Raw genomic sequence first — 19,414 nt, 5'->3', positions numbered from 1 at the left:
GGTAATACTGTGTACTAACCTAACAGGTGTGTAATACTGTGTTCTAACCTGACAGGTGTGTAATACTGTGTACTAACATGGCATGGCGTGTAATACTGTGTACTAACCTAACAGGTGTGTAATACTGTGTACTAACCTGACAGGTGTGTAATACTGTGTACTAATCTGACAGGTGGGTAATACTGTGTACTAACAGGTGTGTAATACTGTGTACTAACCTGACAGGTGTGTAATACTGTGTACTAACCTGACAGGTGTGTAATACTGTGTACTAACCTGACAGGTGTGTAATACTGTGTACTAATCTGACAGGTGTGTAATACTGTGTACTAACCTGACAGGTGTGTTATACTGTATACTAACCTGACAGGTGTGTAATACTGTGTACTAACTTGACAGGTGTGTAATACTGTGTACTAACCTGACAGGTGTGTTATACTGTATACTAACCTGACAGGTGTGTAATACTGTGTACTAACTTGACAGGTGTGTAATACTGTGTACTAACCTGACAGGTGTGTTATACTGTGTACTAACCTGACAGGTGTGTAATACTGTGTACTAACTTGACAGGTGTGTAATACTGTGTACTAACCTGACAGGTGTGTAATACTGTGTTCTAACCTGGCAGGTGTGTAATACTGTGTACTAACCTGACAGGTATGTAATACTGTGTACTAACCTAACAGGTGTGTAATACTGTGTACTAACCTAACAGGTGTGTAATATTGTGTACTAACCTAACAGGTGTGTAATACTGTGTACTAATCTGACAGGTGTGTAATACTGTGTAATTACCTAACAGGTGTGTAATACTGTGTACTAATCTGACAGGTGTGTAATACTGTGTACTAACCTAACAGGTGTGTTATACTGTATACTAACCTGACAGGTGTGTTATACTGTATACTAACCTAACAGGTGTGTAATACTGTGTACTAACCTGACAGGTGTGTTATACTGTATACTAACCTAACAGGTGTGTAATACTGTGTACTAACCTGACAGGTGTGTAATACTGTGTACTAACCTGACAGGTGTGTAATACTGTATACTAACAGGTGTGTAATACTGTGTACTAACTTATCAAACATTCCAAACCATCTCAGACATGGTATTCACAAATGATTTTATTGGTCACACATGCCGTGCATAGTGGCCATTTAATAGAATCCACCACTGGATGATACAGACATTTTGTTCTGTGTGTTGAGCTGGGGAAGAGAGTTCCTCGAACGTGTTGCATAATTGTTCAGCAGGCTGTTCTAGACTGCATGTAGATGCACATCATCAGACAGACCTTCATCAAATTCTTCTCAGCATTTCTAGCTTCTCAAACAGTGATCAATGTTGTTTGATGATTCATAATGAATACTAAATGTTCAGATAAATGATCTCTTTCTGATTAAATCAAACTTTAAAAAGTCTAGAACTACTTTTGTTAAAAGTTGAATTCATTTTAAGTTTTACAAAAAGATATCATTTCGTGTTTGTCAAGCTGACATATCTGTGAAGAATTGTGATTCAGATTCCACATTTAATTGTGGTAGAATACAGAAATAAAAGACATTAGAGTTACACAAATAGGTAGCCTATTACTGTGCTGAGGAAGTATGTGATGAAATTTCTCGTGTATTTCCTGCCTCATAATGTCAGGGTGTTCCTGGCATGGTGGCCATGGTATGTACAGATCTGGGAATTCTCTGTGCAAAGATCCTAGTACATGTAATTTTAGCACCAAACCATTGTCTTTGTAATCAAGCCTCCATTCTACTGGACTTCGGATCTTGCCTTAAATGATCCTGAGATGGTCCTGACCAAGTGTTGTTATTTTTCGGGTAGGTCTGAAATCCAATATGGCTGCCATCTTGAAAACCACATCTTAAACTTATTCTCCAATTCCACTGGTTCCATTGAGCTGAAAATTGGTAGGAAGGTTGAGGAAGGGGAATCAACAGAGTGTTGTTATTTCTAAGCCTCATAAAAACTTTGAAATGGCAGTCATGGCAGCCATTTTGTAATGTGATTGCACAATCATGGTTTTCCTAAACAACACCTATTTCAAACTTCTTCTAAAGTTCCACCATTGGGATTCAGCTCAAAGTTGGCTATGGTGATCCTGAGATGGTGTCATGTGTTGTTATTTTTCGGGTCAGTCCAAAATCCAAGATGGCCAGGATGGCAAACAGTACCATGTACACTGATACTAAGTATGTATACTATAACAGTACAAGGGTCTTTAGAGTTGGATGTCCATTGAGTCTCATGGGTCTCTTGTTTTATTTTTTTATTTTACACAGAAGCGAATCAAGATATGAATGCCCTACTACATGAAGTACGTACCCAGTAATCACTTTTCCATCTGTCTATCCAGAATGTCTTATCCAGACATAGCTGCAATTGCTACAGTAAAGTCTTATCAAACTTTTAGTAAAGACATTGTCCTCCCTAGGGGTATTAGTGCACCTGTTGGTTTATAATGCTAACATATATCCACTTGTGTAACTTCGTAATAAAACTGAGTATCTACACCAAGTGGAGCTCTCAACCTGTCAGATTTTTATAAAAATGTGTATGTAATGTTTTATTGGCATGTGTCATTCATATTTCATGCTCTCGTTAGAAAGTCATGGGACCCACTTAACTTCACAATTGGGCGATTATCCTGTGTCTGGTAATATGCCCAGCCATATATATTACTCTTCAGTAGAGACACCAAAATGGTAATTCCATTGTCCTGTAATAAGCCCACCCCCTGACAGGAGGTCCTGGAGCATGTTGCTGTATAAATATGGTACAAGTTCAACGTAAAAAAAAAAAAAAAAGTATAATGTGAAATTGGAAAGTATTGTTTTTTAGGGAATATATATTAAACTCCATTACTATCATGTCATTGTGAACTTTCTAAAGGTCAAGGGCATATCAGTATTGCTCAGACTTACATTCAAAGGGTCGCACCAGATATTTCATAAACAGAAGATCAAAGTTCAAAGGTCAGTGGATTTTTTTGTTGTCTGCTAGATGACATGCCTTTAATTTAAATAAGGACAAACCTGGACTGGCTTGGAAGCGCTATGACACCAGCAGGTCGGGGAATTTTAATGTTACCAGCAGGGCAGTTTATGTCTATGTCACCAGTAGGGCAGGGTATGTTTGTGTTACCAGCCGGGTGGGGTATGTCTATGTTACCAGCAGGGTGGGGTATGTTTGTGTTACATACAGGGCGGGGTATGTCTATGTTACATACAGGGCGGGGTATGTCTATGTTACATACAGGGCGGGGTATGTCTATGTTACCAGTAGGGCGGGGTATGTCTATGTTACCAGCAGGGCGGGGTATGTCTATGTTACCAGCAGGGCAGGGTGTGTCTATGTTACCAGCAGGGTGGGGTATGTTTGTGTTACCAGCAGGGTGGGGTGTGTCTATGTTACACACAGGGCGGGGTATGTCTATGTTACATACAGGGCGGGGTATGTCTATGTTACACACAGGGCGGGGTATGTCTATGTTACATACAGGGCGGGGTATGTCTATGTTACATACAGGGCGGGGTATGTCTATGTTACCAGCAGGGCGGGGTATGTCTATGTTACATACAGGGCGGGGTATGTCTATGTTACCAGCAGGGCGGGGTATGTCTATGTTACATACAGGGCGGGGTATGTCTATGTTACATACAGGGCGGGGTATGTCTATGTTACACACAGGGCGGGGTATGTCTATGTTACATACAGGGCGGAGTATGTCTATGTTACACACAGGGTGGGGTGTGTCTATGTTACCAGCAGGGCGGGGTATGTCTATGTTACACACAGGGCGGAGTATGTCTATGTTACATACAGGGCAGGGTATGTCTATGTTACATACAGGGCGGGGTATGTCTATGTTACCAGCAGGGCGGGGTATCTTGCCACACATCCAAAAGCTGCTGGAGGTGTACAGTGTATCTGAGGTAATTCTTGATGGATTATTTCAGTGCCTAGACAAGACAAAGTGGTTTTGGCAATTGTAGTGGTTTTACCATGTTACATGTGTTAGAAATCTGTTGCAGTCATGTAGTGGTGATCAGGGAGAGATGATTTGCTATTACGAGAAGGCAGATAAGATGTGGGATGGTTGCAGTATAGGTAAAACATAGCTAGCACACAATGAAGTTTTCAATAAGATTAACAACATGTGAGTATTGTGGAGATCAACACATACATCAATGTCAGAGAGTGGTCTTATTGAAGGACATAGAGATATTGTTTTTTATGTTATCAGACCTATAGAATCAAGATGACCTATATGGTCAGTGTACTTCGTCCTTTGTTGTTCACAGTGAGTCCCATAACATGATTGTAATACCTGGACTTGATATTGGGCCTGTAGCTAGCATGCTTTGGTGAAGCAGGTGGGCAATTCAGGCCCAATGGGCCTCTTGTTCACATTTCAAGCTTCTTCTCCAGTTCCACTGGTGCCATTGAGCTAAAAATTGGTAGGAATGCAGAAAGGGGAATCAGCAAAGTGTTTGTAGGTTTCTGTCTCTTAAAAACATTGACATGCCAGCTACGGTGGCCATTTTGTAACATGATTGCACAATCATAGTTTTCCTGTACAACACCTATTTCAAATTTCTTCCCTAATTCCATCACTTTGATTCAACTCAAACTTGGCTACAATGATCCTAAGCTGGTCTTGACCATGTGTCTGGAATCAAAGAAGACTGTCATGATCATGGCCAACAGTACCATTATCATTGCTGCTGAGTGTGTATTCTACAAAAGTACAAGGGTCAGATGGCCGTCAAGACTCATGGGCCTCTTGTTTTCGTAATTCAGGCTTGGTAAGGGATTAATTCAGTGGCAACAGAAGGCTAGGTAGGGGATTAACCCAGTGACAACAGTAGGCTTGGTTGGGATTAACCCAGTGGCAGCAGTAGGCTAGGTTTGGGATTAACCCAGTGGCAGCAGTAGGCTAGATACAGTATTAACCCAGTGGCAGCAGCAGGCTAGGTTTGGGATTAACCCAGTGGCAGCAGCAGGCTAGGTTTGGGATTAACCCAGTGGCAGCAGCAGGCTGGGTTGAGGATTAACCCAGTAGCAGCAGCAGGCTTGGTAGGGGATTAACCAAGTGGCAGCAGCAGGCTGGGTTGGAGATTAACCCAGTGACAGCAGCAGGCTGGGTAGGGGATTAACCCAGTGGCAGCAGTAGGCTAGGGTAGAGGATTAACCTAGTGGCAGCAGTAGGCTAGGGTAGAGGATTAACCCAGTGGCAGCAGCAGGCTAGATACAGTATTAACCCAGTGACAGCAGCAGGCTGTGCTGGGGGTTAACCCAGTGGCAACAACGGGCTGGGTTTGGGATTAACCCAGTGGCAGCAGCAGGCTTGGTTGAGGATTAACCCAGTAGCAGCAGCAGGCTTGGTTAGGGATTAACCCAGAGCAGCTGTAGGCTTGGTAGGGGATTAACCCAGAGCAGCTGTAGGCTTGGTTGGGGATTAACCCAGTGACAACAGCAGGCTTGGTAGGGGATTAACCCAGTGACAGCAGCAGGCTGTGCTGGGGGTTAACCCAGTGGCAACAACGGGCTGGGTTTGGGATTAACCTAGTGGCAGCAGCAGGCTTGGTAGGGGATTTACCCAGTGACAGCAGTAGGCTAGGTTTGGGATTAACCTAGTGGCAGCAGCAGGCTGGGTAGAGGATTAACCTAGTGGCAGCAGCAGGCTGGGTTGGGGATTAACCCAGCGAGAGCAGTAAGCTGGGTAGGGGATTAACCCAGTGGCAACAGCAGGCTTGGCCAGTGTTTTCATCTATCGTGATTATAAAACATAATAAGTTTCGAAGAGATTGGTCACAAATTAAGAGGAGATCTCTGGATAAATAAAAGTTTATACTGATTGGACGGCTACATCATGCTATAGCACTCCCATCAAATTTTGATGAAAAAGGGGAACTTTTATTCAAATACTTAATATTTTCTATTGATTACCGTAAAAACCCATGGAATTTGTGCACCAGTGTAATTTGCACAGGTACTTTTTGGGGCTGAAATTGCTGGCAAAAAACTTCTATCCGTATATTTTCGCATGAAAAATTTTGACCAAAAATGATGTCCAGGAGGTCCCGAAAACGATGTATGAAAATGACACTAACACAGATTAGTACAAAACTTTGCTTAAAATCATTCTACTAAATACTTGATGATTATAATAATATGATTATTTTGTATTTGTAATGTGGAAATAGTAAAATTAAGTTTATTTTCTTTAATTCGACCGTAAGAGGAAAAGCTACGGTAACCGCCGTGCACATAGCATTATGAACATTTATCAGCTCAAACTTACACGCTTTCGAAGAAAAGTAAAAATTAAGTAATCAATTTTGCATATATCACCACAAGTATGTCTAATTAATCTGATTATTTAGCCCAATAAAGCTTAATGCGGTAATTAACGATAGAAATAATATATGTTAGCTGTAAAAACTGTGCTTTTCTCTTTCGTAATTTGTGAGTTATATATAACTACATATTTGTTTTCAGTATAGACATTGTACATGTCTTGTCTGTAACTTTCAGTTATCAAAGTTATTTCCATTCTTGCCTAAAACATGACCTGCACTGTATATATATAAAAATGTACTATTTTGATATACTTACAGTACTTCCTTAAAATTATTTCTAAGCTTTATAAGATATCAGTTAAAGAAAAGTGTATTGTAATCTGCACATGTACACTATATTAGGTACATCGCGTTAGAATTTAGACATGTGATACATCAGTCTCGGTCAGTGTTTGACATCTGTGTAGATCTGTGTATTTTTAACAAGCTTTAAATTGAGTAGAAAAGGATGAGTGATCTGGTATGAATGGAAGTTATTTCTATATATGTAGGTATTTAAGTACTGCAGACTCGTCTGGAAATCTTATAAATGTCTGGCACGCTGTTGTATCCCCTTCAGTGGAGTATTTTTGGAATTAATTCAGATGATAGGTATTTTGTCTTTAATAAGTCACCTGTTTAACTACGGCTGCTATCACCATTCTTTTCAACGATTTTTTTTTCAATATAAAAGAAATTTGCATCATAACTCACGGGAAAACGACTTGTGCTTGGTGATTTACAGAGATTATTTGCGTGTGTAAAATTCTCACCTCACAGTATGATGTAGCCCTCCCACAGAGAAGTTTGTAGTTAACATTTAACAGAAATATTTTATCTGCAGGTATCATTGATGTTTCGGCTATATAGCTTGATTTTGTAGCAGTTTGCAAAGATATACATTTTTTCGACCCATCAAATAGGTTTTGACAGCCACGGTAAATGCTATATGTCAAAGATAACATTTCCAGAGGAACAAGATCAAATTTGTTGCATAACTATTAAAGGTTTTACAGTAATTGAAAACTAGTTACCTGTTTGGATAAACAAACATTAGTAAGAATGAGTAATTATAATACAAATGGAAGTACAAAATGTATTTTATTTCTAACAAACATTTCCCAAATTAACTATGCATACACCAACATTCATGTAGACCCAAACTGTAGGAAAACAGAAGTCCCAGTAATAAGGTGTTTCATACACTTAATTGGATGTTTCTCTTCTGCAATTTGAAGAATTAGGGTTAAATTTGTTTAATTATATGTAGCAATTTTTAAATAACTACCAGGGGGGTAGCTATATAAAAATTGCTATATATCATTAAAAAAAGTTTTAACCCTAGCTCATGTCTCTAGGTCATGTACCATGGAAATATTTCGTCTACAATTTCTGTATAAAAACTATATTATAGTATCTAGATGGTTTTCCAGGTACCACCTGCCCAATTAACCCTCATTATCCATAGTTTCATTCCAATGCTTGAAAAATGCAAATATTAGAACCTCTTTGCAATAGGCCTTTATTACAGTAATCTTGACCCATATGGTATATATGTGTAGTCGACCATGATGTCTGATCACCTGTAATAAAACCATGTGTGATCAAAGGCTGCAGCCTCATGTGTTAGAGTGTTTGAGTGTTCGTGGTAGAACCAAGTTATTTCTCGGTGCAGCTACAGTGCCACAGTCTGTTCGTGCAGCAGATAACATAGATAAATTGACCGTTAGAATTGCATTTACCTCAAATTACGAACATAATCAGCTTTTATATCAAGTCTTTAAAACTCTAGCAATTCAACACTTATTCACATATAGAAAAAAATCTTTTATGACTTACAATTTTTTTGTGCATGATCTGATATTGTGTAGAAAAGTGACAAATTGTTACTGATATGCCTTCAAAGGATAGGACCGTTTCTGCTCATTTCAAGCTTGAAATTGTCTGGTTCCTGCTTTTCATTTTAATTTCTGTGAATGATTTATTTTCAATTTTCTTTTTTTTTTTTGAACAAATTTACAAGTGTAATGGAAAGTGATAGAAAACAAATATGCTTTCAAAGTATGATGTAATCCCCGAAATTTATGTGTATTGCAAGTTAAATGTACCATATACATTGTTGCTTGTGATCATAAAACTTCACAATGATTTTTTAAACTGAAATTAAGTTACTGTTTAAACTGGGAGTCTCTTTGAAGTGACTGCCGTTTTCAGATATATTATATGTTACATAATGCCAACCACACACACACACACAATATACATCTCAAAGCTAAACTACCATCAGATATCTATCTATAGACATAATACGATTTTGTGTATTTCCAATGATTCAAATTCAGATGTACTAAATGGCCATGAAATTATCGGAAAAAAAACTCTTCAGTAATGAAACAATCCAGTTAAAATAGTTGTATTTTTAAAGCTATCAATCTTTAAATAAAATAAATTTAATGATATACCACAGCACAGTACTGGTTTAACCCCCTGGCATCATGTCTGTGGGACATTTCTAATGAAAAGCTCTCCTATATATAAATTTTTTTAGTTTGTAATACACCAGGTAGATCAGTTTTGGTTGAATGCTCTTTTATCATTATCAATCTCAGTGGTACCCATGATAGACTCAAAATTAATTATTTTATAGACGTGATCCACTCCAGATTTATTTCAAACAATTTTTTGAGAATTTCATTTGATTGTAGTCGTAAAACATTGGCCTGGATAACCTCACAACTCGATTGTTCCGGGGATATATTACAATCTAGAACTGTATCATTGTCGGAGATATCTTAATTTATAGCACAGATTAAATTTTGATTTGTTTACATGGATTTTATGTAATTAACTGCAGTGTAGATAGAGAAGGGATATACAGACCGAGTAATATGAGAAGGAAAGAAAAAAGGGAAATAAAAACACCAAAGATATGTGTGTAGGATTTAGTGCTCCTCGATCAATACGGCTGAGATTTATCTGGTACAAATCAGTTGTCGTGGGGCAGAAATACTCTGATTTATGAACCCTTAACATGAAAGATTGCATTATTTAAGTGCAGCCCGCTGCACAGCCTTCTCCGGACTCCAGGTATGTAAGAGGTCACCTGGTACACTTGACACGTACCTGGCACGTGTAGTGTCAAAAACGTTGTCAGGCGGACACTTCCATCATCTTCTGAAGAAAAACTTGAATCAAGCATTGCTGAATTTTGTTCAATAGAAACTTGTCAGATTGAGGGGAATATTTAGAGGGAACCATATAGTTATCCTGTAATGAGTCCAATACATCAATAGACAATGGAGAAGTATTTGTTGGTATTTTACCGAGCTGCAGTAGATATAGACATGGGCTTATTTCAGGATTACTAATCACTACGGTTACCAATCCAGCTGTCTTAATAAAAACATTTCTAATTATACTTGTCCTGAGCAAAAAAAAAAACATTCTTGATCTTTTCTCTAAGACTGCATGATTAGTCCCCTTCTGGTGAAACTGCGGGTTTTCTCCCCGTCCATCCTCTCGGTTCTCCGCACATTTCTCAGCCATGCTTCAAGGTATGTTGGTGAAAGTTGGTATGGAACTTCAGTATGAGTAGCTACATATTAAGTTCTAGTTTCAGGGTTTTTTGGTCAAGGTCAAGGTCACTGTTACTACTTTAAGCAGGAGTCAGTATAGGGGACATGTATTGCTTTAGCAATACCCAGCATGCTTGTTGTACAAGGAGCTATTGTGATGTTGATAACTTTGGCTCTTATTGCTACTAGTAAATAAAAAATAATATCGCTCTTCCATTAATGTCAGGACAATAACAAATCCTGACCTATGAATACATCATACATTTATGACCTTGTCCATCATGTAAACTTTTCATTTCATACAAATTGTTAGAAAGGACACCTATGGCATTACAAATAAAACATGGAATTGTGTCTTTAATGAAAATTGCAATGTCCGAGTTGGAAGAGGTTTCTTGTTGTAACTTGTAATCCTCTTGAAAATGAGTTCTGTGATAAATAGAATCTTCAACTTACATTAAATTAATGTGTTAAATAAACGCTTTGATTCAATATGTCACTCACCCAAAGGTTCATGATCTATCTAACTTGTTTGATAATGCTGTGTTTCATTGACACTTCAGTATGATTGGTTCTGCTGAGGTTTTTAGTAGATTCAGGAATAATCCTATATAAAGAAAATTGTTGGTTGTCATGGTGAATCTTGCTCTGTCTGCTCCATGTGAGATTGCTTTGGCCATGCTCTCTCAGCCGTGTTATTGAAGTCATACATTCATACAAAATGGTGATAATCTCGATGATGTGTATACAAAATGGTGATAATCTCGATGATGTGTATACAAAATGGTGATAATCTCGATGATGTGTATACAAAATGGTGATAATCTCGATGATGTGTATACAAAATGGTGATAATCTCGATGAGGTGTATACAAAATGGTGATAATCTCGATGATGTGTATACAAAATGGTGGTAATCTCGATGATGTGTATACAAAATGGTGATAATCTCGATGAGGTGTATACAAAATGGTGATAATCTCGATGAGGTGTAACTACTTATAACTGTTACAGTGGACTCCTTGGGACCTTCGAGCCTAGAACACATCCATCATAATACTTATGGGAAATAGTAATTGTCCACAAAATAGTCTGAGATTTATGTTTCATAGTTATAAAACAGGGGTCTTGAATAACAAGAAATCTATTTTCATGACAAATGTTTCATTTTTGCTGGGAAATTAGTGATGTGAAACCAATGTTACTAGATCGTAAATCAAGTGAGGGTCCCTTGTAGGGTTCACTCAAGTGAAAAAACTGCTATAATAAGTTGAATAAAGTCTGCTAAAAGTTTGATTCCTTAGATTTAGCACCTTCGGTGCAAGTGGAAGGCAAGAATGATGTCCTGATTATTTCAGTTGTGTACTTAGGAGTTACATACAACTATGAGTTAGAGAATATATCTGTAATTTGTGTTACATTTGTCTACCATTAACATGAACTTGCTACCTTACGCATTATACCCGTGATTGGTTTTGGAGTTATCTCCCATCAGAATATGTTTTTTGGTGCAGAAATCATTTTCTCAAAAAACATCATTCAGAGAAGTTTTGTCCACTAGTCCTTTTGAGGAGTTACTGCCCTTGATACTAATTGTACACATACACATGTTTATGATGATGCTTACCTAGAACCTTTTGTGTATATTACAGATATGAGGAAAGCCTTGTCTCGGGACGTAGAAAAGAAATCCATGGTTCCAATACCTCACCCAGTCCGACCGGAGGAGTTGGATTAAACTTAAGCCAGACGAATCACCATGGAGACATGTTTTGGTTTACCGTAGTGCCATTAACTTCCTGTTTTCTCGCTCTCCTTTTTATGACTGTGCTGATGAACCTGTTGTCTTTTGGAGCCCAACACTATTCTCAACCCTCAAGAACCAGGGACAGGGATTTATAAGGCACAAGACCCGATTTAAAAACTAGTAAAATCATTTTCCGAAAAAGCATATTTCCTTTATCAACACCATGCATAGTGAGGATGAAACTAAACATTGCATACTATTTGTCAGATTTTGTGTACAATGATGTAAACAATTAAGGTGTGGTATAAACATGCTGAAAGATTGTAATCAATAGATAGACCAACATCAGGGGTACAACACAGAGACCGGGACAATACCAACATCAGGGGTACGACACAGGGACCGGGACAATACCAACATCAGGGGTATGACACAGAGACCGGGACAATACCAACATCAGGGGTACGACACAGAGACCGGGACAATACCAACATCAGGGGTACGACACAGAGACCGGGAATAACTGAATACCAACATCAGGGGTACGACACAGAGACAAGGAATAACTGAATACCAACATCAGGGGTACGACACAGAGACAAGGAATAACTGAATACCAACATCAGGGGTACGACACAGAGACCGGGAATAACTGAATACCAACATCAGGGGCACGACACAGAGACAAGGAATAACTGAATACCAACATCAGGGGTACGACACAGAGACAAGGAATAACTGAATACCAACATCAGGGGCACGACACAGAGACTGGGAATAACTGAATACCAACATCAGGGGTACGACACAGAGACAAGGAATAACTGAATACCAACATCAGGGGTATGACACAGAGACCAGGAATAACTGAATACCAACATCAGGGGTACGACACAGAGACCGGGAATAACTGAATACCAACATCAGGGGTACGACACAGAGACAAGGAATAACTGAATACCAACATCAGGGGCACGACACAGAGACCAGGAATAACTGAATACCAACATCAGGGGTACGACACAGAGACAAGGAATAACTGAATACCAACATCAGGGGTACGACACAGAGACAAGGAATAACTGAATAACAACATCAGGGGCACGACACAGAGACAAGGAATAACTGAATACCAACATCAGGTGTACGACACAGAGACAAGAAATAACTGAATACCAACATCAGGGGTACGACACAGAGACCAGGAATAACTGTATACCAACATCAGGGGCACGACACAGAGACCGGGAATAACTGAATACCAACATCAGGGGTACGACACAGAGACAAGGAATAACTGAATACCAACATCAGGGGTACAACACAGAGACAAGGAATAACTGAATACCAACATCAGGGGTATGACACAAGAGACCAGGAATAACTGTATACCAACATCAGGGGTACGACACAGAGACAAGGAATAACTGAATACCAACATCAGGGGTACGACACAGAGACCGGGACAATACCAACATCAGGGGTACGACACAGAGACCGGGAATAACTGAATACCAACATCAGGGGTACGACACAGAGACAAGGAATAACTGAATACCAACATCAGGGGTACGACACAGAGACCGGGAATAACTGAATACCAACATCAGGGGTACGACACAGAGACAAGGAATAACTGAATACCAACATCAGGGGCACGACACAGAGACAAGGAATAACTGAATACCAACATCAGGGGTACGACACAGAAACCGGGAATAACTGAATACCAACATCAGGGGTACGACACAGAGACAAGGAATAACTGAATACCAACATCAGGGGTACGACACAGAGACAAGGAATAACTGAATACCAACATCAGGGGTACGACACAGAGACAAGGAATAACTGAATACCAACATCAGGGGTACGACACAGAGACAAGGAATAACTGAATACCAACATCAGGGGTATGACACAGAGACCGGGAATAACTGAATACCAACATCAGGGGCACGACACAGAGACAAGGAATAACTGAATACCAACATCAGGGGTACGACACAGAGACAAGGAATAACTGAATACCAACATCAGGGGTACGACACAGAGACAAGGAATAACTGAATACCAACATCAGGGGTACGACACAGAGACCGGGAATAACTGAATACCAACATCAGGGGTACGACACAGAGACCGGGAATAACTGAATACCAACATCAGGGGTACGACACAGAGACAAGGAATAACTGAATACCAACATCAGGGGTACGACACAGAGACCAGGAATAACTGAATACCAACATCAGGGGTACGACACAGAGACAAGGAATAACTGAATACCAACATCAGGGGTATGACACAGAGACCGGGAATAACTGAATACCAACATCAGGGGTACGACACAGAGACCGGGTATAACTGAATACCAACATCAGGGGTACGACACAGAGACAAGGAATAACTGAATACCAACATCAGGGGTACGACACAGAGACCGGGAATAACTGAATAACAACATCAGGGATACGACACAGAGACAAGGAATAACTGAATACCAACATCAGGGGTACGACACAGAGACAAGGAATAACTGAAAACTTCCTGAACAGGATCAGCCTTGGGTCTCTCATACACCACTGACACATGGCCTTAAAGGATAAAGTCGCATTTTGGTCTTTTCAAATTGTAGAGCATTATTGAAAAGTTACAGATAACGGCAATGATGAGTCCGTACAAAGAAAACAGTTTATCACATAATCAGATTGCTATCCTGTAAATTTGATAAAGTTATTTTTTTGCATGTCACTGATTAAGCCAGTCAAAAATCGATTGTGATGTCATAAGAAAAAAATTATTGTGACGTCATCAGAAAGGCAATTAAGTTACCTCATGAACTGTATATGACAGAACAAAATGGATGCCTCTGTTTGATTTTGTCCTCCACATTTTTACTTTAAAACCTGTCAAAATGTAAGTTTTCTGGGTTATGTGATTCAAGTGTCTTAGATTTGTTTTTCATTTCATATGAAATCTTATGAAACGTGTCTTAAAGTTTTCATTTTTGCAAGCCTTGTAAGTAAAATAAAAACTTCAAAATTAGTTTCATTTAAGATCCTATGTATACAGTGAACGATGTAGTGTGGATGTTGTCGGGGGAAATGAATTGTTAGGAAAAGGTATAGAAGTTTTATCATCTGAAACAGTATTATTGTTTATGGAATTATTTATATCAATTATTGTTTGCTTGAGTTTGGACAAGAGATGCTCGTCTTCATTCCAAAGCAGACACAGATTTTACCCAGCTGGAGTGAGGTGTGACCACTTCAGATACAGAAGACAGACATGCTCAACCAGCTGTTTATATATGACACTTTATCAGGAGGTGACTTCATTATATCGGAAACCTCATTGGGCATGTATCCATGATTTTACGTCTGGCAACTCGAAAGCTTGCTTTGTTTTAAAAATAAAGCGACAGATAATTTAATAAAATAACAAAAAGAAAAAAAATGTTTGATTTGTCTTCAATTCTTTTGTACCTTAAATAAGTTGTTTATTAGATGAATTCTAATTAGAAAATATAATAAATATGGTTTGAAATGGCATGAATGTTGAACACAGAGGAATAGTAACAGTATAGATTAATTCAGTAAAATATACCATAAGTGTTCCTTGAACCAGTCTGAAAACTGAACATATATCGTACAAGTATGGACAAAGGGGAACCTATACATGTGTAATTTCACGAAGATACATACAGTCCTCCCTCAGAACTAGTGAAACAGAAGTTTGACGAAAAGTGATTAAAACATCACAGTGATCAAACGATAAAAAGAAACCAAACCCCGCCCCAAAAACAGAAACTAGATGTTCCGGAAATCTGGATGGAATCCGTTTCATAATTACACTGTTATACTCCCCCGCATGTCATTTACATATTGGATAGACCGGTACCACTGTTGTTACATGTTTCCGGCGATTGTTTCATCTTGTAATACACATTTATGTAAACTAAAACATTGCAGACCCTAATAATGACGATCATTATTTATAATGATCACAGGGCCCTAAGCCCACGCCGTAATAAAGGCAGCGATCTAGATAGCCGTAGAGGAAATTCATCATACATTACACCATCTCGCCAAGCGTAAAAATTGAAAGGACGTTCATAAGCAGTTATTTCCGTCAGCACGAATTTGTACGATATGTTTCCTCGTTATTTTTATTTGTGATTTAAAACATCGCCCACACTTTATTGTTTGTGTTCGGAGACTTTAATTACATGTGGTCACGGATAACTAATGGGTAAGGCCACGGAATTAAAATGTATTAATGTTCCATCCGAACCGTCTAACGCAAGTGTATACTACTCAAAGCAAAATGGCCGTTATCAGAACGGGATTATCAGATGAGATTGACTGACCATTAACAGTGCAAATGAACACATGAATAGGTACGTCTAGATCTTCTTTCACGAACCAGAAACTTCCATCGTACAGTACCAACACGTAGACAAGATTCCTACAAACCAGAAACTACCATTGTACCTACACGTAGTCAAGGTTCTCACAAACCAGAAACTACCATTGTACCTACACGTAGTCAAGGTTCCTACAAACCAGAAACTACCATTGTACCTACACGTAGTCAAGGTTCTCAAAAACCAGAAACTACCATTGTACCTACACGTAGTCAAGGCTCCTACAAACCAGAAACTACCATTGTACCTACACGTAGTCAAGGTTCTCACAAATCAGAAACTATCATTGTACCTACACGTAGTCAAGGTTCTCACAAACCAGAAACTACCATTGTACCTACACGTAGTCAAGGTTCCTACAAACCAGAAACTACCATTGTACCTACACGTAGTCAAGGTTCTCACAAACCAGAAACTACCATTGTACCTACACGTAGTCAAGGTTCTCACAAACCAAAAACTACCATTGTACCTACACGTAGTCAAGGTTCCTACACGTAGTCAAGGTTCTCACAAACCAGAAACTACCATTGTACCTACACGTAGTCAAGGTTCTCACAAACCAGAAACTACCATTGTACCTACACGTAGTCAAGGTTCCTACAAACCAGAAACTACCATTGTACCTACACGTAGTCAAGGTTCTCACAAACCAGAAACTACCATTGTACCTACACGTAGTCAAGGTTCTCACAAACCAGAAACTACCATTGTACCTACACGTAGTCAAGGTTCCTACAAACCAGAAACTACCATTGTACCTACACGTAGTCAAGGTTCTCACAAACCAGAAACTATCATTGTACCTTCACGTAGTCAAGGTTCTCACAAACCAGAAACTACCATTGTACCTACACGTAGTCAAGGTTCCTACAAACCAAAAACTACCAGTGTACCTACACGTAGTCAAGGTTCCTACAAACCAAAAACTACCATTGTACCTACACGTAGTCAAGGTTCTCACAAACCAGAAACTATCATTGTACCTACACGTAGTCAAGGTTCCTACACGTAGTCAAGGTTCCTACAAACCAAAAACTACCATTGTACCTACACGTAGTCAAGGCTCCTACAAACCAAAAACTATCATTGTACCTACACGTAGTCAAGGTTCTCACAAACCTGAAACTACCATTGTACCTACACGTAGTCAAGGTTCTCACAAACCAGAAACTACCATTGTACCTACACGTAGTCAAGGTTCTCACAAACCAGAAACTACCATTGTACCTACACGTAGTCAAGGTTCTCACAAACCTGAAACTACCATTGTACCTACACGTAGTCAAGGTTCCTACAAACCAAAAACTACCATTGTACCTACACGTAGTCAAGGTTCATACAAACCAAAAACTACCATTGTACCTACACGTAGTCAAGGTTCTCACAAACCAGAAACTACCATTGTACCTATACGTAGTCAAGGTTCTCACAAACCAGAAAACTACCATTGTACCTACACGTAGTCAAGGTTCTCACAAACCAGAAACTACCATTGTACCTACACGTAGTCAAGGTTCTCACAAACCAGAAACTACCATTGTACCTACACGTAGTCAAGGTTCCTACAAACCAGAAACTACCATTGTACCTACACGTAGTCAAGGTTCTCACAAACCAGAAACTACCATTGTACCTACACGTAGTCAAGGTTCTCACAAACCTGAAAATACCATTGTACCTACACGTTGTCAAGGTTCCTACAAACCAAAAACTACCATTGTACCTACACGTAGTCAAGGTTCCTACAAACTAGAAACTACCATTGTACCTACACGTAGTCAAGGTTCTCACAAACCAGAAACTACCATTGTACCTACACGTTGTCAAGGTTCCTACAAACCAAAAACTACCATTGTACCTACACGTAGTCAAGGTTCCTACAAACTAGAAACTACCATTGTACCTACACGTAGTCAAGGTTCCTACAAACCAGAAACTACCATTGTACCTACACGTAGTCAAGGTTCCTACAAACCAAAAACTACCATTGTACCTACACGTAGTCAAGGTTCTCACAAACCAGAAACTATCATTGTACCTACACGTAGTCAAGGTTCCTACACGTAGTCAAGGTTCTCACAAACCAGAAACTACTATTGTACCTACATGTAGTCAAGGTTCCTACAAACCAGAAACTACCATTGTACCTACACGTAGCCAAGGTTCTCACAAACCAGAAATTATCATTGTACCTACACGTAGTCAAGGTTCCTACAAACCAAAAACTACTATTGTACCTACATGTAGTCAAGGTTCCTACAAACCAGAAACTACCTTTGTACCTACACGTAGTCAAGGTTCTCACAAACCAAAAACTATCATTGTACCTACACGTAGTCAAGGTTCCTACAAACCGGAAACGGCCATTGTAGGCATCGGGATCTGATTTCGTCTGATGAGATTTTATCGGACGCCATCTTTGAGAGTTGATGGCCGACATCCTTGCACAAGAATTGCACGATGACTGGAACCACACGTGGATTAAGTTACGTTCGACTTTTCCTACAGATTTTCGAAAATTGACGTCATATTTGTTGACGAGAGGAGATTTATATATTTCTTAGTTTTACTTCTTTGATTTCTCAAAATACCAAATAAAGATCCGGCTGCTAGGACGATCATGGTGAGAAACGTTCTATGTATAAAAAGATAAGCACTCTTTTGTTCTGCAATGTATTGAGGACGAAATATGCGACTTCTTTGTCAAAACGTTGACAAGCATGTTCTTTGTTACGGTAGAAGTCCCCTACGGGTGAAATGGGGGCTGAGCATATAGGTTTCACCATATATGTCAATATTTCAAAACAGCACAAAAACCCGGAGTGAAATTTGATGTGGAATGACTGACAATGTCTATATTTCAATACCACACTTTTATTTTACCTCAACGTCGATGGCAATAAATCTTGCTATGCACAAATATATGAGTGCCCATCCCAATGTTCGCCAAGGTGATGCAGTGAAAAGTCATCTCGTCCAGATTATTTTTCTTTTTTATCTTATCTAGACTAATTTCATATATGAATTTATTTTAATTTCATTTTTTTACATATTTAGATTCATAATTGAGTATCATACGAAGGGAGATCAGAAAGTCACAATTGGAAGATAGGTAGTGCATTATATTATAATGGCAATCACGTTCTGGTGTTCGCAATCGTGACGTTTCCTCAGCGGGGCAGACGACACTCTTTCAAAGTCCTTACCCCAGATCATCTATAAAGGCGGGAATCGTTCACGCTCAACCAACCTCACATAGAAATGTCGTATTTGAAGGAGTGAAAGTGACAAAAATGTA

At 39.2% G+C, this 19,414-nt stretch overlaps 1 protein-coding gene and 1 long non-coding RNA gene across 2 annotated transcripts in view; both read left to right on the top strand.

Moving 5' to 3' along the window:
* The window catches only part of LOC117323119 (N-alpha-acetyltransferase 20-like), a 35,454-nt gene extending 23,569 nt beyond the window's left edge, over positions 1-11,885 (top strand). Inside the window, exon 6 of the mRNA XM_033878138.1 lies at positions 11,590-11,885. Within this exon, the coding sequence (XP_033734029.1) occupies positions 11,590-11,675 (86 nt within the window). The 3' untranslated portion in view covers positions 11,676-11,885. The remainder of the gene's footprint in view (positions 1-11,589) is intronic.
* A 149-nt stretch (positions 11,886-12,034) lies between these two features.
* Positions 12,035-14,128, top strand: LOC117323120. The gene is made up of 2 exons (XR_004531652.1): positions 12,035-12,826; positions 13,166-14,128. It is a non-coding gene; the product is annotated as an uncharacterized LOC117323120 (long non-coding RNA).
* Positions 14,129-19,414: the final 5,286 nt, after the last annotated feature.

This window comes from Pecten maximus, chromosome 3 (genome assembly GCF_902652985.1).
Source record: "Pecten maximus chromosome 3, xPecMax1.1, whole genome shotgun sequence".
Classification (NCBI taxonomy): domain Eukaryota; kingdom Metazoa; phylum Mollusca; class Bivalvia; order Pectinida; family Pectinidae; genus Pecten; species Pecten maximus.
This window is presented reverse-complemented; position numbering and strand designations above follow the sequence as displayed.